Source organism: Manis pentadactyla, chromosome 14 (assembly GCF_030020395.1).
Source record: "Manis pentadactyla isolate mManPen7 chromosome 14, mManPen7.hap1, whole genome shotgun sequence".
Taxonomy (NCBI): domain Eukaryota; kingdom Metazoa; phylum Chordata; class Mammalia; order Pholidota; family Manidae; genus Manis; species Manis pentadactyla.
Genome location: NC_080032.1, coordinates 3,108,177 through 3,135,858, shown reverse-complemented (window position 1 = coordinate 3,135,858; position 27,682 = coordinate 3,108,177). Strand labels below are relative to the sequence as shown.

At 54.2% G+C, this 27,682-nt stretch overlaps 1 protein-coding gene across 3 annotated transcripts in view; it reads right to left on the bottom strand.

Annotated features, from left to right (window-relative positions):
- The window catches only part of GNB1L (G protein subunit beta 1 like), a 46,126-nt gene that overhangs the window by 12,709 nt on the left and 5,735 nt on the right, over nucleotides 1-27,682 (bottom strand). The window contains exons 2-7 of one of the 3 annotated variants that reach the window (XM_057492547.1): nucleotides 16,617-16,767; nucleotides 16,001-16,126; nucleotides 11,816-11,914; nucleotides 9,246-9,408; nucleotides 5,225-5,323; nucleotides 678-893 (exon numbers count right to left, since the gene is read on the bottom strand). In XM_057492547.1, the coding sequence (XP_057348530.1) occupies nucleotides 678-893; nucleotides 5,225-5,323; nucleotides 9,246-9,408; nucleotides 11,816-11,914; nucleotides 16,001-16,126; nucleotides 16,617-16,741 (828 nt within the window). In that variant the 5' untranslated portion in view covers nucleotides 16,742-16,767. Of the gene's footprint in view, nucleotides 1-677; nucleotides 894-5,224; nucleotides 5,324-9,245; nucleotides 9,409-11,815; nucleotides 11,915-16,000; nucleotides 16,127-16,616; nucleotides 16,768-27,682 lie in introns of those variants that run through there. The other 2 variants (XM_057492548.1, XM_057492549.1) reach the window with 2 other exon arrangements.

Genomic DNA, 27,682 nt, shown 5'->3' with positions numbered 1-27,682 from the left:
AGGCAGACCCAACACCTGTACCACGGTGAGGCCTGGACAGGGGGCTTTGGGCCCTCAGCTCCGAGCCTCCATCCCAGACAGGCTGAGCCTGCAGGCTAGGCCTCCCCATGCTGAGCACCAGGCATGGGCCCCAGGTGTTCCATGGGCCATGCGGGCTGGGACTGTCCCCTGAGATGTTAGGGAAGGTTTCCACAATGCCCCACTCTGCCCCGAGACCTCACACCCCTTCCCCACTGCCCATGAGGAATGGCCTCCCTGGGGCTGCCTTGCAGACAACACAGGGCGTTGACTCCATGGATTTCTCCACATCGGGGCTTTGGTGTATTTTTTTTTTTTTTTTGATTAATCAGTTCCTTACTGACCAAATTCCTCTGAGTTTTTGCAAATGGGCTTGCATACTCCTGGACTTTACATGCCCCTTTTCTCTAGATGGACAAGACGTGACTGCTATTAACCCAACCCTTGAGAGAAACCCAAACCATGTGAATGGCTCAGCAGCACCCACGCCCCCTTCTTCCTGCGCCGGCCCTGCGGACAGGCCGGCAGGCACCCTGCCTCAGAGTGATTAATTAGCCAGGGCTCTGCAACAACTCCTCTTCATGCCTAAATATTGTTTCAGCCTATCAGACTGTTAGTGCAAAGCAGGATGAATGACACCTCGGGTCTGGCTCACTGACCTGCAGGGTCTGCTGCTCATCCAGGCTCCAGACAGCCAGCGCCTTCTCCGCAGAGCCCGAGATGCCCCTGGCCTTCTGGGAGTCAAAGTCAAGGCCCATGATGGGCTCCGTGTGGCAGGCGATGCGGCTGCACACCTTCCGCTCGGAGATGTCCCACAGAGCCACTGATCCATCCTCATAGCCAGCCAGGAGGAGTGGCCGGGGGCTGGAGTCAGCCTGGGGGGACAGCACAACCATCAGTCCTGAAGGGTCCTGGTGCGTTTGGGGGGAAAAGGGGCTCGAGAGATGGGCTGCCTCTCCCACTGGACCCTGGGGGTGTCCTGTGCAGGGAGATATTTCCCATACTCTGCACGCCGCTTGATGGCAGATGCCACAGGCATGGGGCTGGCGCGGGGCAGCATGGGCCAGTGTTGGGGCACCCCTGGGACTGGGACAGGAGGGCACAGAGTCCAGCGTGGCCTGCTCCCCGCTGCCGTGCCTGGGGAAGCCAGGTGTGCGCATCCTCCTGCTCCCCTTCCAGGCCTGGGACTCTCAGCCAAACCTTGGTGGGGCTGGTCACCTGTCTATAGCCGCCAGCCAAAGAAAACTGCAAGCTCAGTCTCAATGAAAAATGAACCTTCTGTGCTTTGTCAATGTCACCGTGGAGAAAGAAGCCCCCGAGCCCCCAAACCCGGCGAGTCGCCACGGCGCTGACTGGTGCGGGCTGCGCTCTCGTGGGCCCTGAGCTATTGTGATGGATGAAGGCACAGGTCAGAGGGCCCCATACCCTGGGCACACACCTCGTTTATCTAGCCTCTGCACAACTCCAAAAAAGGGCCCTGCAGGATTCCACGTCACCCTCTCACCAAGCGTGGTGGCCCTGTGCCTGGTGCCCATCCCAGGGTACCACCGGGAGTGAACCTCCAGGACAGGCCCCCAGGCCGCTTCCAGGGCACAGCACATGCACTGTGGATACCACCGGCTCTTTACGCACATGTGCAGACCCTGCTGAGCTGCTGCAGTTGGTGTCACTTGTGTCAGAAATAACTGAGCACATCCCCTCCCCAGGGAATTTCCTGAGCCAGGAGCTCAGCTGAGCCTCTGTGAGATCCAACCAGGCCTGGCCCTCAGCCTCTGGATGGTCAGCAGCGAGAACGGGGGCCTAGGGGGCTGGGGAGCACGGCTGCCTCCCGGGGCGCTGCAGTCCCCAGGACGGTCTGCTGCTGGAGGGCAGGGCTGGTGCTGAGCGGTGCATGGTCTCCCCAGGGAGGGCTGACAGCACTGCCCACTCACTGGAGCTCCTGACGGTGTGCGTGTGGGCGCTTCTGCCCGAGATGGGCTCCAGGCCCAGGTGCTGCATGTACCGCGTGGCCGGCCTCTCCACGGCATTGCGACACGCCCAGAAAGAACCCTTGCTTGGCTAAGCTAGGTGACCTGGGTTGGCCAGAAGGCAGCAGGGCAGGCGTTAACACAAGGGGATACTACACCCTCAACTCAAGGAGGCAGGGCTCTGTCAGAAGGGGAAACCGAGGCAGCAGGGCACGGTGAGTGTCACAGGGGCCCTGATGGCGATGGGAGCCAGGGAGCCGTGGAGGAGACAAGTGCGTGGGGGGCACGGCCACTGGGAATCCTCAGGTCAGACCTGGTTGGGAGGGCGCCTCCCGTATGCGCCCAGAAACGGCTTGTGAGATCTATTTTTCTGAAGATAATACGTATTCACACGAAGAATAGAAAGGAGCTGTCTGAGGGCGTGAGGCCCCTGGCAGGATCCTGTGCCTCCTGGGGCCCCCAGCAGGCTGACCAGGTGAGCGGTCAGGGGCGGCCGGGGACACCGCCCCAGCAGCACTGCTGCCCACTCCCTGTGGTTTTACGACGGAAGAGCTCTGTTTTGGCATTGCTCAGATTACCTGATTGGAAATTTTTTGTGCAGAAAAAATTTACACCACTTTCCCCCACAGATGCAGAATGCTTCAAGAAGCGGCCGGGCCTCTGGTGCGGCTCCCTGCGGGCGGCTGCCTCTCTGGAGGGAGCCTCCTCTCAGGGGCAGCCTGGTTCGGACCCAACAGGTGAGCACCAGGGGGACAGCCTGGCGCTCGGCACCTCATCCATTTCTTTTTATAGGAGGAGGGTTGGACATTTATTCATAATAATTAACAGCCCATACACGGTATTCCTAGAGCAGGGCTGTGGGTCCCCACCTGCCAGGCCTCGGGTTGCCCTCACCGCCCAGGCCCCGTGACCAGACCTCCGGACCCCACCCATGGCGGGTGTGAAGAGCTCCTTGGGGCCCCCCAGGGGCCCCTGCCCCCCACCCCAGCCGCCTCTCCTTCCCGAGCTCGCTCCTCCCACGTCCAGGGCCTTCTGCTGCTGACACACTGGTCCGGGCAGCCTCGGCCTGCGTGATGCCTGTGGTCTCTGGGTTCCGAATGCCTTGCTTGATTCAGGAGCTCGGCACTACCAACCCTGCTATTGGGGCGCCAACAGGGTGGCCAGAGCAGGAGCCAGACAGGCTGCAGGGGCTCACCCCACAGCTGCCAAGGGGACCCAGGCGCTGAGCTCTGGACCCGACGGCTGCCCCTCCCACCTGAGCTGCAGGCCCTCCCGCTTCTCTCTTAGGGTGCGGGGCCCTGCAGCCCGCTGACACCCCGGCAGGTCGGTGCTCTGGCGGCCTTGGGCCTTTGGCAGCCGCGCTCTTGGTGCCAAGCTCCTTGACACGGCGAGGACCCAAAGTCGCTGTGGAGACCCAGTCTGCCTCCCTGTCTCTGGGCGTGCCGGCTGGAGGGGCCCTCGGCAGGCAGCGCCCCAGTCAGTGGGGGTCCCTCAGCTCACTAGGGGGGCCCCGAGGCCCAGTGGCCGGCTCTGAGGGTTGGCGTGAATGACCTCTGACACTTTATGTGATCGCCATCCTAACAATCGGGTCAGCTGCTTTGAGGAGCAAAACAAGAAGACCTCTGAAGGTCTCAGAAAATGACACCATGTCAGGCCGCCCTGCCACACTCAGATCAGTACCTAATGACCTGGACCTCCGGGTTTGGAGAGGAGAAGAAGGGACATTTCAAATGAACATCGGCTTTTGTTAAACAGAATGTTTTGCGTTGCATCTTACTAACTAAGAGAGACTCGATTTGTCCTGTCAACTGTATTAATTACCTTAACAAGTTTGTACATCCTGTTTCTACGGCATTTTCCTGCTGGTATTTTTACATGGTTATGCAATGACAGTGCTTCCGGGGACAGCAGTGATGTCCTGCCCCGGGTCCGGCGAGTGGGGCGCTGGGCGGCCCAGCCTGGGGCTGCTCCCTGCTGAACCTGCTGGCGCCAGGAGCTCCGCCCCTCAGGACAGTCTCAGGGCCCCCACCCCCTCAAAGCCTGGGGACTTCTGAGAGGTGGCGGCAGGACACTACAAGCTCAGCTTGTCAGAGACCCCAAATTCCCACCGGAATGTTCTTGGGTAAGAAACTGCGGGGATAGGCAGGTCCCTGGAGGGACAGTAAGCCTGGGGCAGGGTCATGGAGTGCCTGCCCCATGGACCCGTCAGGCACGCAGACATCTCCAAACTGCCTGAGCCCACCTGGTCTGACTCTTACAAGGACATCAAACAGGCAGCAGGGCACGAGGCAGGAGTCCCTCCTGATCCCGGCTGGCTCAGGGCAGCCTAGGAAGGTGCTAGTGAAAATTGCCTACAGGCCACGCTCCAGAGGTGGGCACTGGCTTGTTACCTGTTCACCAAGGTTTCTCCAACAGTGAAGATATGGCCATGAGTCTGCCAAGCGAATACCCCAGACCACCAGCTCTGCTGCACCAAACACCAGCAGCCCCGACGGGTGGAAATGAACACTCTCAGTCCGTGCTGACCTCTGGGGAGTGGGCGGTGGGGCCATGCCTTGAGGGGCTGGGGCCTCTGGTGAAGTGGGTGGGCCCACAGGGACCCCTCCCCAGCCTCAGGCTTGGCCTTAGAGGGACAAGCATCCTGGCAGCACTCAGACCTCTGGACCCCTTTCTGACCCCCTCCCAGCTTCTGCTGCCGGCCCCAGGAGATGCCTTCTGACCCTCTCTAATCAGAGACAATAGTCAAGAAAGCAGGAAATGGCTGTGAATCAAAAGTTCCAAGTGTGGCTGCAGGCAAAGTCAGCACGTTAAAGCCCACTTCTGCCTCTATGAGGCAAAGGAGGAACACAGATGAATCCTGACAAGGCCGGGCCGCGCAGGCTTGTAGGGTTAGTCAGCACAGTGCTCCGGGCCGGGCCGGGCCAGGCCAGGCCAGGCCGCGGGCTGGGGCATGGGGAGGCGAGGGGCCCGTGCGGCCCCAGGAGGGGCAGCTCCCCTGGCTGGCTGTCCCTGCTCGTGGCCTGGGACAAGGACAGCACAGGGCAGCATGGTTTGCAGGGTGGCAGCTATGTCAGGAGGGCGGCAGGAACCGTGACACACAGGCTGCGGAAGGCGGAGCGCACAGGTTTCCCCAAGAGGCTAATTGCCCATTGGTTTGACATCCCAGACCCTGAATGGGGCATGATTCACGGGCAGGCGGGCGTGGCTGGTGGGCGTGGTTGGCATGTGCTGGGCCTTACCTGCCACAGCTCCAGGCACATGGGCATGCCTGGCTTGGCACCTGCCTCCGGCTTCAGGGTGCATACTGACGTCTTGGATGGCATCTCCAGAATCTGAACCTGACAGTGAGAAAACAAGTTAATTTGGGCCGGCGCCAAGTCGCATCTGTGCTATACAAACAAGAGACTTCTAAGGCGATTAGCCAAGGCTGCTGCGGGTTTCTGTCTGCTCCCCCAAGGAACCTGGGAGCTGAGCCTTCTGATTAGGCCGCACAAGCTCGTGGGCCCCAGTGCTGCTGGGCCTTGCGAAATGCATGCGTCATTCCTGAGCGACTGGCACAGCCCTCTAACCAGCCTTACCACCCAGAGCCACCACTGGCCTCCCCCAGACCGACCCCTTTGCTGAGCAAGAGGCCCATTCAGCACTGCCTCGGCTTTGCTGATTCCCCTGAGCTTGGCCTGCTCTTTCCTGGTGTGGGTTTTACATGTGAACTGTTCTGAGCTATCTCAGATGTGTCAAATGGTACAAAGGCTTACATAGCGGGACACCTGGAGACCCACCGAGCCTGGGAAGCGAACGTGACATGGCCAAGGAACAATCTGTTTGGAGCCTGGGTGTTCGGGGTGCCCTGTACCTTTGTACCCAAACAGCAGTTACATTTTGTGTCACTGAGCACAGGTGCTGGGCCGGCCTGCACCTGGACTGGCAGATACCCCTAGCTTCCCTTCACGGCTGGCTCATACTCAGCCCTGTCTACCCGAGCTGGTCCAGGCTCTGCTGGGGACAGCTAGCTGAGGCTGTGCAAGAAGCAGGCTCCGGCCCTGGGGCACCACAGTCTGGAAGTAGCTCCCCAGCCATCTGCATCCCTAACACCTCAGCTCCCTTATCCAAGTGGGGATAACGTGTCCCCTCCTGCAGGGCCAGAGAGAGAGGGGATTCTGTGCGAAGTGGGTCCCCTGCTCAGTTGGAGTGGGAAGGGGGTGCTCACCTGGCCCTTAGCCACCCTAGGCACCGAGGCAGCAGCTCCCCATTAACACCACCACAACAGTGTGGCCACCACGGGGGGTGGGGGATGCTGAGGGGACAGCTGGCCTCTGGTGTGACACCCACAGCACAGAACCCTGGCGAGAGGCCAACGTGAACTTGAGGCATGCAGGTGTGAGCCACGCTGCTCTCACTGATCCACACGAGGGACCCGTCCTGAGCGTCTGAGTTCCGGGTCTGCCACGTGGGTGCTGGGAGCCACGTCCAAGGGCCCCTGCAGGCAGGGCAGGGAGCCGGCAGCATGGCCTGGCCCTCCCAGCCCCGGGGGTCCTGCTCTGCGCTCACAGCGCCTCAACGGGCAGGGCTCTCGCCAGAAGGCCGCAGAGCATCCCAGCACCAGGGGAAGAGCTCACAGCCGGGCAGGGGCAGGCGGCGGGGTCCCTGCCGAGTGCACACAGGCACCCAGGCTCCCCCGCCGCCAGGCCTGCAGGGTTGGCATCTACGCCAGCTGCCTCAGCCTGCATGCCCAGAGGAGACAGAAAAGAACCAAAACGACATGAATGGTTATTACCCACAGGAAAGAGTCCCTGGAGCAGTAAAGATGCTCATGGAGAAGCTCTAGCAAAATGAAAAGAAATACAAGAAGTAGGACACATGACACACAGGACACAGGGGCAGCCTGAACAGCCTGCAGGTAAGAAACCTCAAGGGAAGGGGGACGGGGCTCTGGTCTGCTGCTCTGCACGTGATGCCACGGCATCACGGTCAACTGCTTGAGAACTGGCAGAAGCCGGGGGACGCCTGTGGTGGGAGGGAGGGGGGCAGCGGGGAGCAGCCGGCCGGGGCCGGGGTACGCTCGCCCAGGGACTGGCCCGCTGCTCCTGCAGAACGGAGAAACTCTCTGCTCAGTCCTGACACCGATTCAACCCTACCCTGCACAAACGCGAGGCGGAAATCTGTGGGCCACATGGCGCCCCCCTTCCCTGCTTTTCAGAGTCTGTGTGGCCAGCCCACGTCTGCATGTGGAAGGACATGGACCAACCTGACTTCCTCCTGCCCTGCTGCTGCTTGTTGCCAGATTTCTTAAAATGAGATCTGTTCCTTTCACGAACACATCACAAGGACAGGCTGGTTCTAAGGCGCCAGCTGGGAGGTGGGGGGCACCAGAGGAGAGGTCCCTGGGCACAAAGTCTGCACGGCCTGCGCTGTGGACAGCCTGGCACACCGCTCCACGGGAAAATAAGGCATGGCTCGCCCTGATCTGCGGACTCAGGAAGACCCCTCTGGTGGCAGTGAGGAGGGCTGTGAGGGCAAGGGAGCGGGCAGGGGCAGGTCTCCAGAGAGTCTGCTCTGGGGGCGGGGGTTGGAGGAGACAGGAAGTGAGAGGGAAGACCAGCGGCCCCCAGCCCTGAGCTAAGTGCTGTGGGAGAGTGGGCAGCCAGAGCCGCACCCAGGTGCAGGGAGCAAGGGCGGGCCCAGGGCTCCATGGCCCAGAGGAGAGGCTTCGCGCCCTGGCAGGGGTCTGGGCGCCATGTCTGGAGCCTCCCCCAGGCACCAGTGCGCTTGCTTCCCACCTGGCACTCCACTGCAGGCTTTGTTTCCAGAAGGAAAAAATGTTTGGTTTGGGCAAGTGTGGCCACCCAGACGGCCGAGCAGGGCGGGAGCGCATCCTCCCTGGTATTGTCTGGGCACAGGCCCGTGAAGCTTTTCCAGGGCCCAGTCCAGGCAGATTCCAGGTGGGAATGTGGAAAACATCTATTTTCCCAGGATGTGCAAGGCCCCCACACTCGCTGCTCCTGAAAAACACAGATGCGGTCTACACGTGGGCAGCCAGGAACCCGGGTAGGAACAGCCTCGAGCAGAAGGGATGAGTGGTCTCAGGGGCCAGGCCAGGGAAGGGGCCCAGAGTGAGGGAGGGCCGTGCTCGGGGAAGGCCTCGGGGGGCAGGAAGTGGAGGCCGGCACCGGCCGTGCCCAGGCCGGCCTGTGGTGTGCGGCGCAGGAGGAAGGCTTGGCACTGCCCGCCTCCTGCCGACCAGGAGCAAGCACACCCTTCTCTTTTCACATTAATAAAACTTTTAACAGGTTTTTGGCAAATTGGCAAGAAAAGTATATGTAGCTCCTAATTGCTGATTTAAATGCAATCATGAACAAATAAATGCCTGTTCCTATCTCATTATTTACGAACTGAATCTGCTTTAAGACAAACGAGTCTTCTTGGGCAGGGGCCAAACCCCACATGTGCGTGGGCCTCGGGTCCCTGCCCAGGCGCCGCCCGCGGCAGAGGCTCTGGGAGCCAGTGCAGGGGACATGGGGAGGGCATGGGAGTGGGTGGCACCTTGGGTCTCCCCCTGCGGGTGCACCCCCACATCGCCAGGCCCACCCGGTCCCTGCTCACAGGCCACTGCTTCCATTCCCCTTCAGCTCCCCAAGAGCTGGTGGCCCCACTCTCCTCTCTACCGCACCCCTCCCCTGCCCATCTGCCCCCAGTCCTGGGCTCTGCTCCCCTTGGTGACTCGGCCTCTTCTGCCCCAGGGGTATGGACCCCACTGTCCAGGCTGCTCACCCACCACCGCTGGCTGCTCTGGCCTAAGCTACATCTGATGGTGCCCTGCGACTCCATTACATCCTCCACCCCTGGAGCCCCATCCTCTGGCTGCCCGCTCGTCCCTGCCCCTCTGTACTGTGATTGCGAACCTCACATCCCAGCCCTGTCTGACGCCTCTCACTTGGGACCTGCTTCTGCTCCCCACAAGGCTGCCCTCCCCTCTGCTCTGGCTCCCAGGCCTACCAGGACCTCGGTGTCTCTCCCACCACCTCCTGCTGGCCTGCCAGGAACTTCCTCCACATGTGCTGCGCCCCAGTCCTCTAGGACCTGCCTGGGCAGCCTCTCCCCCAGGGCTCCTGTAGCCTCAGGCCCAGACAATAGACTCCCCATGCCAGGCCTCCCTTCCTGACTCACCAGCAGGGTACCGCCCAGGAGGCCTGAGCGAGGCCCAGCCTGAGGCCCATGGAGCTGGCTACCTAGGGAGCAAGGGACGGCTCAGGCGGGGCTCACCTCGTCGCTGCCTCTCCCGGGCACGGCCAGCATCCAGTGCTGCTGGCCCCCAGCCAGGACAGAGCTCCTGCAAAAGCCCACGCTCTCCAGGCACACGGAGTCCACGACGGCATTCCTGCCCTCCGCCAGGTCCCACAGGCACAGTTTCAGGTCCCGGCCCTGACTGCCAAAGCCAAGAGACAGGCATGAGCCTCGCAGGTAAGCAGACTGCACAGCCCACCTGCCCAAAAGACCAGCGCCAGGCTGAGGGAGGTGGAGGCACGTTCTGCGGATGGCATCTGTGCTGGGACACACGGGGCACCTTGGCCAGGCAAGGGTCTTGTGTCAAAGATACCCGATGCCCAACCTGCTCACGGCCACGCTGGGGGCGCACCGCAGACAGGCCCACGGTGCTCCAGGCACACGCTGTGGCCGCCTCCCATAGACCTTCCTGCTGCTCCCCAGCTGGCAAAGTGCGCGCCTGGCCTCCCTGCCTCTCTCTTTGTGAGCTCACTGAGGCCCCAGCAGGCCCACCTTCGGCATTTTCCCAAATGAATTAAAACCTACATTCACACAAAAACCTGTACTTTATTGTTCATTAAAAAGATAATCAGGGCCCCGGAAGATGACTGGTTAGCCAGAGACGGGTAAGATTCCTCAAGGGAGGAACAACCTAAGACAGGCACAGTCGCAGGGGGGCCATCAGGTGAGAAATTGGGGATCAACAGAGGTGAGGCTTAGAACCTCACCCCCCCTGTTCTGAGAGAAATCTTCTGCATATGTGGATGTTTTATTGCCCTTGTCTAGCTTGGATTAACACATAGTCTACAGGCACACACCTGATCATATACATTTGCTCTCTTACAACACTAAACTATGTTTTCTACCTTTATGTTGTATCTACCTACCACTTCAGCATCTTATTAAAAATAATAAAGAGAGAAATGTGGTATCCACATATAAATCAAGTATAAAAATCAAATGTGTATTCATATTTGAACTGACTGTTTATAGTTCATAATGCATGAGCAAAACCAAAAGTTTCTGTGATGACTGCCCTTGTACTGTTCACCATGTAACTTATTCACTATGTAAGAATTTGTTCTCCATGTAAGAACTTGTTCGTTATGCTTCAGAAGATTGGAGACTGATGAAAATTAGGCTTGGGGTGGATTAATGATTGTGCATTGAGCATTGACTCCCCTATACAGAATTTTATTGTTGTTAACAACCATTTGATCAATAAAAATGAGAGATGCCCTAACAACAACAACCAAGAAAAAGTACACACTTCCAATTGTAAAATAAATAAGCAACCGGGATGTAATGTATAGCATAAGGAATATAGTCAAAATATTGTAACAACTTGGTATGGTGATAGCTGGTACTTAGAATTACCATGTATATAAATGTTGAATCACTGTGTTGTACACCTGAAACTAATGTAATGTAATACTGTGTGTCAACTACCCTTCAATAAAAAATAAAAAATAAAAAATAAAAAAAAAAAAAAAAAAAGATAATCAGGGTTCCAGGGTTCCAGGGCCCCAGGCGGGTCTGCAGACCCTCACAAATGTGTGGCATGCTGGACACGGGCAGGGAGCCGCCCTGAGGGAACTTGGGAAAGCCGACTGGGAACTGCCAGGTTAAAGACAAGGCGACTGCACAGGGACACAGGCCCCTAGTGGGCCCATTTGCTTCCCACGGGGGTGTGGCCTAGCAATCCCAAAACCTAGCCACACATACAGCAGGGTGGAACAGAGAAGTACCTAAGTGGTGGGTGGCGGGACCCGGCCCAGAAGGCATCACAGAGAAGCCGGGGAAGCACGAACAACCCCGAGGAGCTGGCCTGGAGTCGGAGGCGTCAGCATGAATGTGTGTTTATCCATGCACCCATGGAGACGCACACAGGCACTGCCAGAAGACCCAGGGTGACGAGCACGCCTCGCCCTCCAGCCGGGTTCCTTACCCTTTCTCTAGACACAGGCCCAGGTTTCTGGAGGAATGGCCGAGTCTAGGACTGCAGCAGGGGAAAACCAAGGTGAGTCCCAGCATCTCACGGTGACAGAAAGCAAGGCAATACTTAAAATATAAAGGATGGGGCTGTGTCCAAAGGACCAGGTGGCAAAGCTGGAACGATCTAAGCAATACAATAAATAACAGTGTGCGCTGACGGCCCAGGAATAAATCAGTCTCTATGAGCCCTGAGTCCTGAGGGAACACACACGGAGTTCCTCATAAAGGTGAATTCTAACACAGGTGGGAGGCATGCGGAAACAGAAGTCCCAGGAGATCACCCGGTGATAACTGGGGGGCAGAACCCACCACCAGATGCTGAGACCCACAGGCAACACTTCGGGAGAACGGGAGACACACACAGCCTCCACGCACCCCTCCAGGTGCCCCGCAGCGGCTCTTGCGCACGGCTGCAGACTCCTCGGCCCTCCTTAACTCCTACTTCTAAATCCCTTGAGCAAGACCCGTGCGGACCCGGGCACTCATTTCCAAGAAGCCCTGGGAAGCAGAGGGAACGGTCCCTGCCGGGGAGAACCCAGAGACAGACCCTTCCGGGTGACCACGGTGACCCTCACCAGGAGTGAGCCTTGTGGACATCCTGGACCCCGAATGATGGGACAAGAAGAGCTCCTGGTCTGTGGGGTCCTCCTGAAAGCCCATCATGCCATCTAAACCTGAGAAACGGTGAGGAGCATTCTATAAACTCCTGAGCAGTCCTGCCTGAGTCGAGGCCATGAGAAACAAGGGAAAGAGAAGCGATCCCAGACCAGAGGCAGGGAAGGAGGTATGATGACTCGGTGGGTCCTGGAGCCGGAAGGGCAGCCGCCTGAGGCCCAGGACCTGGGGCCGCACCGGTGTTCTGACAGACCTGCCCCGTCACGGGAGACGCGCCAACCACTCGGTGCCGTGCAGACGGCGCTCTCCCCAGGATGACCCAGGTCATCACTCCCAGTCCAAACCCCAACTCCTTTTGGAGAGCCCACCAAGCTGATGTTAAAGTGCGCCCGGACATTCGGAGGACCAGGCCTCGCACGGCACGCAGGAGGAATGGGCCTGGCGCCCTGCTCCGCTACACAGCAGGACGGCCTGTAGCGGCAGCAGCGAGCGAGACAGACACGAGGACAGGGCAGGGCCTAAGGCAGGCAGGAGGCGGCTGGACAGCACGCTCACCCGCGGAGGGCGCCTGACTCACGGCTGAGATGCCCCTTAGTGACTTCCTATGCTGAGCTCACAGCGTGGTTCCTCCCTGCCCTCTCCGGCCGGTCCCTCGTTGCTGATGACATTCTCTCTGCCCAGACGCCCGTCAACCCAGAAGACCCAGTGTGTGCCTCACCACTCCACACTCCCTCCCAGAGCTGATGTGTTCCTGTATTGCTCAATGGGCATCACCCACAATTTTCACTATTTTTTTACCTAAACCATCCCAGATCGGCCACAGGAGCCCCTTCACGCTGGCTCAGGGTCCTTCTGACATGTGTCCATCAACAACATGGGCCAGACCTGGGATCAGCTCTTCCTCCAAAGAATTCTCATTCCTTCCAGTGCAGAAAGGGGTTCAGAAACCAAGACCTGGGTGTGCTCAGGCTAGAGTGCCGCCACCAGGCCCTCAGCACGCAGAGCTAGGAAACACCAACCGCCACCCAAACACACGCACAAGTATGTCTGTACGAATTTTCAATACCCCCAGTGTCAGGCCTATGCCCTCTCCCCTTCCTCCTCCTCGGGTTTGTGACTCCCTTCTCCAATGGGAGGAAACCTGGCTGCCATTTTCCTCAAGATATTACGGACATGCTCAACTGACAACTAGCTTGTGGGACACAGCCCATCTGCCAACCTCCCTGGCCACCTCTGCGACCTCGCCCCCACCCCCCTGCCTCTCTGACCCGCGGGCACACTCCTCCGGTACCTCTGCCTGGCAGCCCCACCCCCATCCACCCCCTCAGATGCTGATGTCACAGCTCAGAGCGGCAACAAGGGCAGGGAAGACAGGGCCATCGGGCATCCATGGGAGACACAGAGCCCTCCTCCACACCAACAGTGGATTCCAGAGGAAGTGTGCAGGGACAGCATCAGTGAGGCTCCTGGGAGGTCAGGGAGAGATCTTCGTGACCTGGTCCTAGGCCTCCTTTGCAAGACACAGAGGCACCAGCTATAAGGGGAAAGATGGCACACTTCACTCCATTAAAATAGCTAACTTCTGTTCACTAAAGACATCATTAAAAAAGTGAAAAATGCAAGCCATCAAGCTGGAGAAATAGTTGGTGATAAAAAAATATCTCCCATATCTAGAATACAAAACAACTCCCACAGCTCAGTAAGAAAAAGGCAGTCAATCCAATAGAGAAATGGGCGTTTAAGGGAGAGTTTATCTGAGAGGCTGACACACACGGACGAGGGCTCTGCTCACTAAGCGGTCAGGACAATGCCAGTGAGGCTGCACCCCACGGTCCAGATGCGCCACCTCTGGGTACAGGGTCTGATCTGCAGACGTGTGCACCGGCACCAGGAGACCCAGACAGGAATCTAAGTTTCACCCCTGATAGCTCCAGGGGGACAACCCGGATCCCTGCCGGCGGAGTGGCAAGCCAGGTACAGACATCACATCCAGTAGAAGACACACAGAACACCCCACACACCGTGGGCATCTCAGAGAAGGTGGAGGGAAGGAAGTCAGACACAAAGGAAACTATGCTGCAGGGCTCCCTCTTTTTAATTAAGAAAAAACAGACAAAACGAGTCTATGCCTTTTGGAGATGTGCATTCAGATGGTAAAGCAAGAATGAGGTGTAAGGGGCTGACCCCAAGCGGGAGGACAGGGCTGGCAGTGCGCTGCTCCTGATGGGGAATGGTTATGCGGGGGCCCATGCTGTGGTGGCATGGCGGTCTGCACACATGCTCTGTGCACCTTTCTGTGTGTCACATCTCACAATAAAAACAGTGGGCACAAGCCTGCCCAGGTGCACATGGGTGTGCAGGCAGGGCGGCCCCAGGCTTCCCAGCACCCTGCACTCAGCTGGGAGAGGAGCAGGGCCCCTGGCGCCCTGCTCTAGGTCCTCTGGTCTCCCCTTGACATGAAAGCAAATGTTCCTGCTCAAGGGCCACTTCAGAGAGAACTGGCTTCCAAACACAGCTGGGCGCACAGCCTCTAGTGCAACGTAAACGCACCTGGGCATTCCAAGCACCTGCACAGCCTGCAACACAGACCTCCTGACCCCCAGGCTCCTGCCTGGAGTGGGGCCCCCGCAGTGCCACCCCAGGCCAAAGCGAGGCACCTTCAGACACTGGCTCATAGGTTGTCCCCGAAGTTCGCCTCTCCGTGCACCATCTGGCCGGCTCCCTGAGAGGACAGCCCCCCAGGCACCTGGGCCCCAGAGGGCAGGAAGCCCTGAAGGGTCTCTGCCTCAGCTAAAAATTCAGGAGGAACATTTAAAAATGGCATTTCCTGATGCAGGTGGCTTGGTGGGGTATTCAGACACCACATCTATCTACTCAATCAGGGAAAGACCAAAACCACATGGACAGCCCTGTGCACCAAGAGGGGACAGAGGGCCTGGGCCAGCCTGGCCAGGAAGGAGGCGAGGCCCTGTGAGGGCTCTGTAAGTACACACGGCCCGGGCCACCACCCTCCCAGACACCTCCACCCTCAGGAACGTGCAAGCTAGCAGCAGGTGGCGGAAGCAGAGTGAGTCTACCACAAAGGTGCCTTGAAGACCCCGTATGGCTTCATCCTCTGGGGGCGGGGCTCCATGGTGCCCAGATGCCCAGGCTCCAAGTCCAGAGCAGGAGAACAGAGCTGTCCCGCTCTGGGCACAAGCTGTTCAGGAAAGAACCACTTGGACTTGGTAGATGTCTGGGCTGGGGCAGCGAGCTGTGTCCAGGGGCAGATGTCGGAGGGACCCAAGACAGTGGTCCACTCCAGCAGCGGGGCGGCCCGGCCCCCTGCATGCCCTGCCTTGCCCTCCCTCTCCCTGGGGGAAGTGGGAAGCCCCTCCTTGCTGCCTCCTGGCCCACCTCCACCTGGAGTCCCATCCCAGCTGTCACCCCTACAAGGCCTCAGGGGAAGCGCCAGAGCACAGCGACTCCCTACCCTGCTGCCCCGCCTCCAGCCCCTCACAGCCGGAGACCTCACAGGCTGGGCCCGCCGCGGTGCACATGGTCTCCCCCACCCGCAGGCCAGGCACCCCCTCACTCCAGCCACCTGCTGCTCACCCCGTGCCGGGCAGCCTCAGGCCCTGCAGTCCTGGCTCTGCAGGTGCTCCCTGTGCCCGTGGGCTGCCTGCACCAGGGGCTGTGGTGTGCAGCCCTGTCAGCCTGAGAGAGCTTCAGGCTCAAACTCTGCGCCACCCTGGTGACCAGTCCTCACCGCCCCACAGGAAGGCAGCTCCACACCAGGGAGGCCCCCCTGCAGGGCAGCTGTGCTGACACCAAGACTCCGGAGGGAGGCTGACACCCCTCCAAGGAGAGGCCCTCGCCAGGCCAGGGTGGGCTCTGCTGAGGGCACAGGGGATCTCGTGCGCTCACCAGCCTCTTCTCAGCGGGGACCCGGCCAGACGGAGGCTGCAGCGACCGTCACCCAGCACACCGAGGACACGCTGCCTGGGGCAGGCCGAGGGCAGAGCCACACTCAGCTCTGCCTCTGGGAGTGGGGCTGCCCTGGCAGCTGGGGGAGGCTGCAAGGGCCTCCAATGGAGAGGTCCTGGCCCCCGTGAAGGCCACAACCTGGCTCCTTCAGGACCATGCTGGCTGCCACCAAGACCCACCTGAGGAGCTGGTGGCCCTGGGACAGCGTCTGCAGCCAGGTCACACACTGGCCCCCGTGGCCATCCAGGGTGGCGACTGTCCTCCACGTCTGCAGGCTCCAGATGTGCACCAGCCCGCTCAGGGACCTGTTCCGAGGGCGAGTGCAGGCTCCAGGGAAGGCTCAGCGGAGACCCACCAGCACGCTCTGGGGCCACGGGAGCCACACAGCTGGCGGGCCAGGCGTTTGCCTGGTGGCTCCAAGCCTTGGTGACAGCTCTAAAGTGAACTCAGGCAAGAGAGATACAGGGCTCCTCTCCCAGGGAGGGCGTGCGGGGGGCTGGGGAGCCTCGGGGGCCTCCGACAGAGCCTGCTCCGGGCAGGGAGGAAATGGGGGCCGCCACTGAGAGCACAAACTGCGTGCGTCTCACCAGACATCGAGTTCCTCGCCCCCTCCAATGGGTCGGGTCAAGGGGACGGCATGTAAGTGGGCTCTGAGAGGGTGAGGTGCCCAGGCGACAGGCAGCCTGTGCTCCCCCCTGGGACCATGGCCACAGCCGGGCCCACTGCCTGCCCACCACCCCACGACTCCACCCGGGGCTCTCCCCTGGGGCTGGGCTGGGGATCGCAGCTACTCACCCTGAGAGGAGGAGTGGGTGCCCCTGCCCCTGGGCCCCTCCACAGAAATGCAGTGCATGTACTGCCGACTGGGTGCCTCGGAGGACAAACTGGGGGTCCGGTGGTGGGAGTGGTGGGGCCGCCATGCTGGGCAGGTGTGGTCACCTGGGGACTGAGTGACAAACCTGCCACTCAGAAGGCAGGGGCCGCTTCCCTGGACCCCCACCACCACCACCCTCTTCCACCTGCCCACAGGCATCTGTGCCGACCTGAGCGCCCACCCCCTCACCACCACCCTTGCCCTCACTGCCCTGCACAGAGCCTGCCACTGGCCTCCAGGGCTTCCTGGCTGCCCCTAGCTGTGCCCTCCCGTTCCCTGAGTCCCACTGGCCACCCTGGCGCTGCCCCACCAGGCTGTCTGCATGCCTGGAGGGCCTGTCCTGCCTCTGGGCATGTCTGGTGCCCTCCGTCCAGGCCTTGCTGTAGTTCCTCCATCAGGAAAGCCCCGCCACCAGCCCTCTGGCAGACTTGGTCCCCCTGACTTGAGCCCCGTCCTCTCTCCTCCTTGCGGTGGAGTAACGTGCTGGCCACCTCACCAGGACCAGGGAGCCGGGGCCACACTGGCCTGCTCCCTCCAGACCCCAGGCCCAGCGCCCAGCACCTGCTCAGCAAGCGCACGCTAAGGGATAAGCCAAGGGACAGACGAGGTGTGCGGAGCTCCTGGTGCTGGGGGAGCGAGCAGCATGGGCAGGTGTTGAGGAGCCTCCTCCTCACATGGGCTGTCCCCTGCCCAGTGGGTCCTGAGCCTGTAGGCCCACAGCTGCGAAGCACTACAGCCACCCTTTGAGAGGGCAGCACCCCATTCACTGCTGGGGAAACCGAGGCAGCTATGGTGTGGTGAGCTCTCCCAGGCCCCTCAGACTCGGGCCTGAAGTACCCCAGAGGTGGCACGCAGCCACCAAAGGACAAGAGGCAGGGAGTCCCCTTGCCACACCCCAGGGGGGCTGCTATCACAGGTCAGACCCTTCCTCAGATCACTGGTCCTGTGTTTAGGCCTGCTGGGGGCCACCCACCCCACAGGAGAAGCCTCCCAGTGCCCCTGCTGAGCCCACCCCAGCCCTGCCGAGTCCCTGGCTGCCCATGTCCTCCTCTCACACCGCCTCAGTCCCTCAGGCAGCCAGAGGCGCAGGAGTGCGAGATGGCCGCTCTCGGGGGGGGGGGAGGGGGAGGCCCCAGGGCCAGAAGTGACCTGCTCCAGCAGCCATGTGGCACATCCCTCCACCTGCAGGGCCCAGGCTGGGCCAAGTGCGCAAAATGCTGGGGAGCTGCCCGCTGAGCAAGAAGGGGGCCACAGGTCACTGAAACAGCAGAGGTCAGGCAGTGACCAGAGCCTGGGGACCAGTGGGGCCTGCACAGGGGGGACGGGAGGGCCAGACTGCAGAGACTTGGGGGAGACCGCGGCCAGCACCCAGGCCAGCTGAGGGCTGTGGAAGAAGGGCCTGGACCCTGAGGCCCCAGAGCAGCCCCTGGGCAGGCCCAGGAGGGGGCGGCCTGGTCTCCGCCTCCAGGACACACGGTAACCCAAACTGGCAAGAGGCTGCAGGCAGCTCCCCAACGGTTTGATCCTGCCTCCATCGGGGGGTTTCATGGAGAAGGAGGAGGTCCTGGGAACGTGCTGTACAAATGGCCAGGTCCCTGTTTGTTTCTGTCTCTTCTAGGGTTTTTACCCTAAATCCTCTCTCACCTTTGGCTAAAAGCCAACTGACTCTTCCCAAATGCAGGCTGACCTCCTGCAGTGGGCAGAGGGCCTTGACCCCACCCCGCTCCCTGATGCATGGCCCCTGCTCAGGCAGGTAAGTGCCTCCAGACGCTGCTGGGCCAGGGCCACAAAGCTGCCAGGCTGCCCTTGGGCAGCAGGCATGGGGCAGGTTCAGAGGAGCAGCTGTTTGGGCCCCTGGAAGCCACTGCCCAGCTGTGCTGTGCCTGCCCCATAAGAACAGCTGGTCAGTGACAGGCACAGGGCTGCAGGACCCTGGACTAGGAGAAACCTAAGAATGCAGACCCCGCTGAGGCACCTCAACCTAGAGGAAAAGCGCCAGCCCAAGACTGGGGGGTGTCCCACCATTCAGTTCAGGTCACAGAATCTTCTGGCAGACCACCTCTGCACAGACTCCCATGCACAGCCCAGACACACACACACTGCATGCATGCACATATGTGCATGCATGCAGAGGGCACTCATGTGCAGGTACACACACACAAAAGTGCACATGCCTGCACACATGCATGGGCACACACAGGCATGCACATGCTTGTGCACAGGTGCTCACACACACTAGCAGTGTGGTGCCTGGGGCAGTGCCAGCCAAAGCCCAGCCTACACATGCCACCTGCCCGTGGCCTGCTGGGATTCTGAGAACCTCATCAGTGTAAGGTTCACTCTGAAGTGATGAAATCAAGGTCTCCTCTTGTTTCCTCAGAACTGCTGAGAACAAACCCATCATGTTGTCACAACCAAAATGTTCAGGCCAAAATGATGCATCAGCAATTAAGGGCTCCATCATTTCAAGCAATTAAAATATATGCTTTATTTGAAAATTAATTAATTCTAGCTACATATTTTTCCCATGACAATACCCTATGATTACTTGATTTATGACATCTAATTATTTTTATTAATCTAATTGAGAATAAGCACATAAGCCTATCTCCCCTGGCACCAGGCCACCCGCAGCAGAGGCCGAAGCCCCTTGCGCAAGGCCAGTGCGCGACGTCAACCCCCGCCACTGCCTCGTCTCCCTGTTCTGTCACTTGTCTCTTTCTCCCAGAGGGCAAAGGAACATGAAACTTGAACCACTGAGCACCACTTCGGATTCTGCCTGCTCTTCGAGATGTCAAGGCAAGACACATTCTTTTAAACATTAAAAAGAAAGACAATCTGACACAATGTACACAATTCTGACAGCCTTTCCAAATGATGCTACAAACGGCCCCGGGAGCCCGTCAGGCCCTCGTCCACACATGGGTGACAGTGTCCCCACATCACAGCTCGAGAGCAGCAGCCTGGCAGGCCTCGGGGTCACCCCGGGAGGCGCACCTGAGCTCCCCCAGGCACAGGAGCAGCAGGGGGGCTGGGCTCGGTGGCAAGGCACACGGTGCGGAGCCCCCCCACGCCCTCTGCCCGCCGGGCGCAGCAGCCACAGGGATCCAAGGAGGACCCTCATGGGGAGGCAGAGGCGTCCACACTGAGCAGGGGCTGGTGGGCACCTGCCCTGGGCCCCAGGGGCTGTGTCGGCAGACAAACCCATGTAACTGGAGAAGCAGGTGAGGCGGGGCCAGGGAGGGGCCAGCGCCTGTGACCACAGGTGCCCACCCAGGGTTCCCGGGTTGCCAGGGGCTCACACCTCTGTGCACCCCTCAGCCTGGCCCTCAAACAGGTCCCAGATGAGTCCTTTTACCACAACAGGACCGCTGGTCCTTAAAGACACTTGGAAATCCACAGTGAGTGCTGAGAGGCAGGCTGAAGCAGGGAGCCACCACCCAGAGACGCCGGGGCCCTGCCCCACTCTGGGGGCCCAAGCACACAAGGGCAGCCGCTTGGGAAGCTGGGAGCGCCACGCTCGCACCCAGCGCCCTGCACGTGTGCCAGACAAAGGAAACAACGAGCTCCAGCAGCCCCTAAGGTACCTGGGTGTTCCATGGCCACGCGGACTGGCGGGGCTCCACCTCCACACAGGATATCCTGACTGCCTCCCAACAAAAAAACAACTGAAAATGTTGATAAAATAAAAAACCAAATCTTCAATACGTCATGAAGTTGGTCCCCAAAAAAGGGAAGTTTAGAACCCTCAGAGGCAAAATGCCAAATCTAAGCCCAACCCAGTAAGGTCTACCGAGCCCAGCTGGCTCCGGCCCTGAGGGCATCTGAGACACTGTGACCTGGAATTCCAGTCTCAGGGCCTCTGGGTTGAAGACAGACAAAGCTCAGGGCCCTCCCAAGGTGGGTGATCTCACAGAAGCATCCCCATAAAGGCGAGACCCCACAGGGCTATGTGGCCATCATCAGACTGAACGGGACAGAACCCGCACCCAGAGGTGCCCCAGTGACGCCAGCCCTCAGGTTTCAGCCCTGAGTCACACCACCCTGGGGCATCCCCCAAGCCCCACTCATACGTCTGTGAAGGTCTCTCTGGAGCCCACCTCCATCACTTCACAGATACACCCTACAAAACGCAGTCTCGTGGTCAGACTCACGACAACAAACGAGGAACCTGGCACCACGGGCGAGAGCAGCCAGAAACAGAGGGGGTGGGACACAGCCCACGGTGCTCAGGCACGTAAATTAAGGACGCTTGATGGTTTTAAGGTCTCAGGAAGAGGGAACTGAAACTGCAAGAAGTAGAACACAAAAGACCTTAAAAAGGTACTGCTCAGATTTGAAAAAGGGCCCAACCAGGTGAAAAGTTATTGGGAAACAGGAGATCTGCACTGTGCCAAGGTATTATGCTACAGATTATTTACTAACCACAAAGGCAAATTTCCTTTACAATGGAGACATGTGGCTATCACCACCTTCCCCATCCAGTCCAAGCTGGCACTGCCAACAGGACACACATGGCACCACTTATCTCCTGAGGAGATGCCAGAAGCCACGGCGCCACCCATGCACATCCGGGGTGACGATACACAGGAAACCATCAGACGCGTCCAGATCTGGGGATGATGGACAGAGCAGCTAGCTCAGATGTATACAAAGGTCAAGGTCAAAGAGCAAACAGCAGGGTGAGTCTCTCAGATTAAGAGACTGAAGAGGTTGTCACAACCAATGCAACGTGTGACACTTGATTAGATCCTGGATCACAAAGAGGGGGCTGGGAAGGACATTTTTGGGACAACTGGGGCAATCTGAATACAGACTACAGATAATATAGAATTATTGTTAATCTTCTTGGGAAGGATACTAGTATTGTATGTAGAAGAATGTTCTTTTTTCTTAGTTTACAGTTTCTTAGGGGTCAAGTGTCATGATGTCTGCAATTTGCTTTCAAATGTTTTAGAAGAAAAATCTCAATAACTATTTATCTACATACAAGCAGTAGGCAGAGAGGTAAACAAATGTGGCAAAATGTTAATAACTGGTGAGCACAGGAGAAGGGTGCACAAGCATTCATTATACCACACTCGCAACTTTGCTGTAGGTTTAGAAATATAAAAGCAAATCAGAGACCGGGAGGAAGACAAACCCACAGAGGACTCGTATCCAGAATAAGGAACACAGAGCAATACCGTAAGAAAGGAAAAACCAGAGAGAAAAATGAGCAAAGGACCTGAACGATATTCACAAGAAACACAAAAGGCCAATAAACATGAAAAGATATTTAACCTAATTAATAATCTAGGAAATGCCTGTCAAAACCCCAGTGTGATAAAATTACACTTCTAGCAGATTAGTAAAAAATTAAACAGTCTGTCAAATGTTGGCCAAGATGTGGGACAACTGGAACCCCCCACCATGCCAGAGGGAGTGTATATTGCCACAATCACTTTGGAAAACAATCTGGGACTATTTTGCACACCTTATGACCAGCAACGCCACTCTCAGGTAAACACCCTGAAGAAAGCCTGGTGTGTACACAAAGGCTTGTACCAGAATGCTCATAGCAGTTTGTATATAATAATAAAAACCAGAAACAACCCAAAGGCCATCAACTGCAGAATGGGGTAAATCTCGTACACTCACACAGAAGAACAGTCCACAAAACTGAAAATGAATAAACTCCAGTCTCACACAGATGAAGCTCAAAATCCTAATTCTTATCACAAGATATGAAGGAAGTAAAAAATGAGGCTACAAAGCAACAATAAAATGAGTCTATGGACAGGGAAAAACATTACTTATACTCAGACTATACAAGGCAATAAGAAAACAAAGTGAAAATAGAGTAACAAAGTAAAAATGGAGTGGACAAAGATATATCAGGCAAACAGAAATAATAAGAAAGCAAGGGTTGAAATATTGATATCAACAAAGCTGAATTCTGGCCAGAAAGCATTAGATTTGACAAAGCCAGACACCTTCTAATACTAAAAGCTGAAATCATAATGAATACTATGAATGCATAATATGTATGTACTAAACAACAGAAACACCACCTGCATAAAGCTGAGACTACAGGAGGTGCAAGGAGTTACAAAAAACAAAAACCTCACTAAGAACTGGAGAATGTGTTAGGCTACTCTTAGCACTTGATCCGCAGATCAAGTGGAAAACAGCAAGTAGGGAGACAGCAGACTCAACAGGGTAACTATTACAGATGCACATGGAATCACCCTCTGATGATGTAGGCTACACCTTCTTCTCAAGTACGCATGGAACATGTAAAAATTATCATCTACTGTGTCACAAAGAAAACACCAGTAAGTTCCATAAAGAAGAAATGTTATAAACAAGATTCTATGATGACACTGCAAATTAAGCCAGAAATTAACAAAGTCCCAATTAAAATTTTAAAAACATTTATTAAACAACTTCTAAGTGAGAGGGGAAAATTTTTAACCCACAAATTTAAAAAACAATGAAAAACATTACATATTAGAACTTATGAGATATATTTAGAGCTTTGATTAGAAGAAGAGCAGAGACCAATATCACAAATGAATATCATACAAAAACAGTAAGTGAAACATTATCAAAAATAATACAGCATCAAATTAAGAAAATAATACATGATGACCGAGTGGAATGTATCCCAGGAATGCAAGGTTTGGTTCAACTAGGAAATCCACTAATGCCATACACCATATTAACAGATCAATGGAGAAAAGTTATGTAACTATCTCCATAGATGTTGAAAAAGCTTTTGACATTCAATACCCATTTTTAATTAAAACACTTATGCAAACAGAAACCAATGGGTTTCTTAAAAATGATTAAAATACACAAACACATACTCTTCTTAGTTTTAAAGCCAACCAACTGTTTTATGAAGAAAGACTAGACATATTTCCAGTCAGGTCAAAATACCCATTGTTTACACTACTATTCAACATTGCATTGGAAGTTTAAGCCAATGCAATTAAATAAGAAAAATCAATTAGAGAAATGAATTGCAAAAGATGCTAAACTATCTTCCAGATGACATGATGATATACATGAGAGCCCTAGATAGTTAATGATAAAACAGATTCAAACTTTTTTAAAACCTTCAGCATCGTAGCAGGAAATAAAACTACAATTGCTTCTATATGTACAAACAATAACATGTTAGAGAAAATCCTATTTATAATACCAACTAAAAAGATAAAATATTTAACAATAAATGTTCAAACTTTTGCATGTCAAAAGACATGTAGCATCTCCAAAATACATAGAACCCTTCAAAAATAAGGGAAGAAATACTAAAGAACAAATAGAAAAATGGGCAAAAGACATGAATGGACAACTCATAAAGTTATGAAAATGACCATTAAAAATACGAAAAGATGCTTAACTTCATTCATAGAACACCGTAAATGAAAACCACACTAACTACATCGAGAGACCTCTGGTTCTGGCCAGGATGAAGTAAGCTCACGACAACCTTTTCCTCTAGCTGAGTGAAATTAAAAACTATGGGAAAGTATAAAAAGCAATTACCTGAAAACTCTGAAGAATGAACAATAGCAGGCAGATATGGGAGGCAAGCAAAACCTTGAAGAAGTGATCTGTATGTGGACAAGTTTCCTGTTCCTATTTATTTATTTTTTTAATTCAAACCAAGCATTTATTACAACTCTGGCATAGCAGATAATAATCACACATTTGTAAAAGGCATTGGGTTTATACTATCAGACATTTGTAGAATTTTTAGATTTTAATATTAATATTTTATTTTATTTTTAATTATAAGTGGGAGGCAATTTAATTCGTTTAGTTCTTAGGACTTCAAATGTCTTGCTATAGTCCTACAGATATGCCACGTAGCTTCTGCTTTCCTGTATTCATTCTTATATTATTTAGACTTTGTGTAATGCCCTGCACAATATAATCTTCATTGAAATACTATCTTTGAAAATGCAGATAAATCCCTTACTCCAGGAACTCCTGAGCCAAAATCAATAAGTAAGGGGCACTGTGTGCCAAAATCTTCTAGTATTTAAAATTTTTCCTGTTCTTATTTTTAAGTCTTGGGGCATTGCCTCGTGGGTAGGCCCAACCTGTATGGCTGCAAGGCAGCAGTGGCTAAACTTAAGATAGAAACCCTTAATTTCTGGACAGCAGTACAGAGAAAAAAGTCTAAAGAATAGGAGAGGAAATCCCTGATGGTTTGTTTTTCTCTTCTCTCTTGGTGCTGCCCCAAGGATGGGCATAGAGCTGTGTGGGAGAAGTGACTCAGAGAAACACTTGTCTTTCTGGCCAGAAGAACCAAGCGAAGTGGATCATAGGAGACAGAGTGTGTGTGTTGGGGGATCAAGGATTACAGAGGACAGAGCGCAAGAAAAAGGTCCCTTAATTCTGTGAATGAACCACGGAAGTTGCAGGTTTACCGCCGAGCTGCATATGCCTGGAACAGGCCCAAAATAGCACCAACTTTAAGAATGGGACAAGATTTAAACCACCACCCAAGTTTTAGACTGACCCTGGAGTGGCTGGTGTGTAGCACAGACCCAAAACACAATCTCAAAAGCTTTGAAAATTGAGATTAAAACCACAGCCCACAAACTGTGACACAGAACTCGTGATGCAGATCTAACTGGTTGACTACCTGTTAACAACTACTCAACATTTTCCAGAGGACCCAATGCAAAACTCCACCTAGGATATGTCTAGGATACAATATAAAATTATTCAACACACCAAGAACCAGAAATGAGACCAATTCTCAAGGGAAAAGCTACCTTACAGATGCCAACCTTGAGATGACTGGAAATATCAGATAAGAAATTTAAAGCATTCAATGCAATTCCTACCAAAATACCAATGACATTTTTTACTGAGCTAGAGAAAATAACCCTAAAATTTGTATGGAACCACAAAAAACCACCACCACCACAAAAAAAAAACCCAACCAGAACAGCCCAAGCAATGCTGAGAAGAACAAAGCTGGGGGATCACACTCCCTGACTTCAAATTATACCACAAAGCTACAGTAATCAAAGCGGTATGGAACTGGCACAAGAAGAGACCCATAGATCAACAGAACAGAGAGCCCAGAAATAAACCCACACCTGTATGGTCAATTAACATATGACAAAGGGGGCAAGATTATACAATGAGGAAAAGCTTGTTTCTTCAATAAATGTTGCTGTGAGAGCTGGACAGCTAAAAGGAAATGAATAAAACTGGATCATTGTCTTACATCATACACAAAAGTAAACTCAAAATGGGTTACAGATCTAAATATAAGACCTAAAACCATAAAACTCTGGTAGAAAACACAGACAATAAACTCATTAGTAATCTTTTTCTAGACATGTCTCCCCAGGCAAGGGAAACAAAAGCAAAACTAAACAAGTGCAACTACATCAAACTAAAAAAGCTTCTGCACAGCAAAGGAAACCATCAACAAAATGAAAAGACAACCTACTGAATGGGAGAAGAGTTTTGAAAATGATATATCCAAAAAGGAGATAATATCCAAAATACATAAATTCACATAACTCAACACCAAAACCACAAATAATCCAATTAAAAAGTGGGCAGAGGACCCAAATAGACATTTTTCAATGAAGACATACAGATGGCCAACAGACACATGAAAAGATGTTCCACATCACTAATCATCAGGGAAATGCAAATCAAAGCCACAGTGAAGTATCCGTTCCCACCAGTCAGAATGCTCACTACCCAAAAGACTAGAAAAAATAAGTGTTGACAAGGATGTGGAGAAAAGGGAACCCTTGTACACCGCTGGTGAGATTGTAAATTGGTGCAGCCACTGTGAAAAGCAGTAGGGAGGCTCCTCAAAAACTAAAAATAGAAATACTATACAACCCAGTAATTCCACTTCTAGAATTTATCTGAAGAAAACAAAATCTCTGATTCACAAAGATGTATGCAACCCTATATTTATTGCCACATTATTTACAATAGCCAAGATATGGAAGCAACCGAACTATTCATCAGTAGATGACTGGACAAAGAAGAGGTGGTACATACACACAATGGAATATTATTCAGTCGTAAAAAAGAAATCCTGCCATTTGCAGCAACATGGAGGGATCTAGAGGGTAGTATGCTCAGTGAAATAAATCAGAAAGAGAAAGACAAATACCGTATGATTTCACTTATATATGGAATCTGAAAAACAAAACAAATGAAAAAATGAAAACTGAAATAGACTCATAAACACAGAAAAGACTAGTGGTTGTCATAGGCAAGGGAGGTAAAAGGATGAGGGAAACAGATGAAGAGGGAAAAATTAGTGCAAATGTTTGATACCTTGATTTGAGTGATGGTTGCATGAGTGTATACATGTGTCAAAATTTATCAAGCTGCACACTAAGATTTGTGCCTTTTATTGTATGTACCTCAATATTAAAATTTCTTTAAAAGTTTTAAAACAGCTTTTATGATTATGCATTATGAGGCAAAGTTAACACACTTGAATGGAAGGAAAGTTCTCAGCAAAGAAATATAAATTATTTTTTAAAGGAAATTTTGAAACTAATAATACGATATTTGAAACAAAAAAAACATAATGGATGGGAGATGATAAAGGAAACAGTCAATGAACACAAAGACTGATCAATATAATTTTTACAATGTAGGAAGAGAAAGAAAAAAGACTGAAATAAATTATTAGACCAGGGAGTTATTAACAGAAAAAGGTATAACATTCATGTCACTGTAATCTGAGAAGAAAAAGAGATGGAATAGGAAAATTACTTGAATAAATAATGCCTGAAATTTTACAAATTTGGGAAAATACAAAATATATAGATTCAAGAACTCAATGAATCACAAGTAGGACAAGACCACACTCAAACCCATCATAACTAAACCACTGAAAAATAACTTGACAGTAATGACACATTATATACAGGGAAATAATCATTTGAATGAGTATGGATTTCTCATTAGAAACCATGGAAGCCAGAAGGCAGTG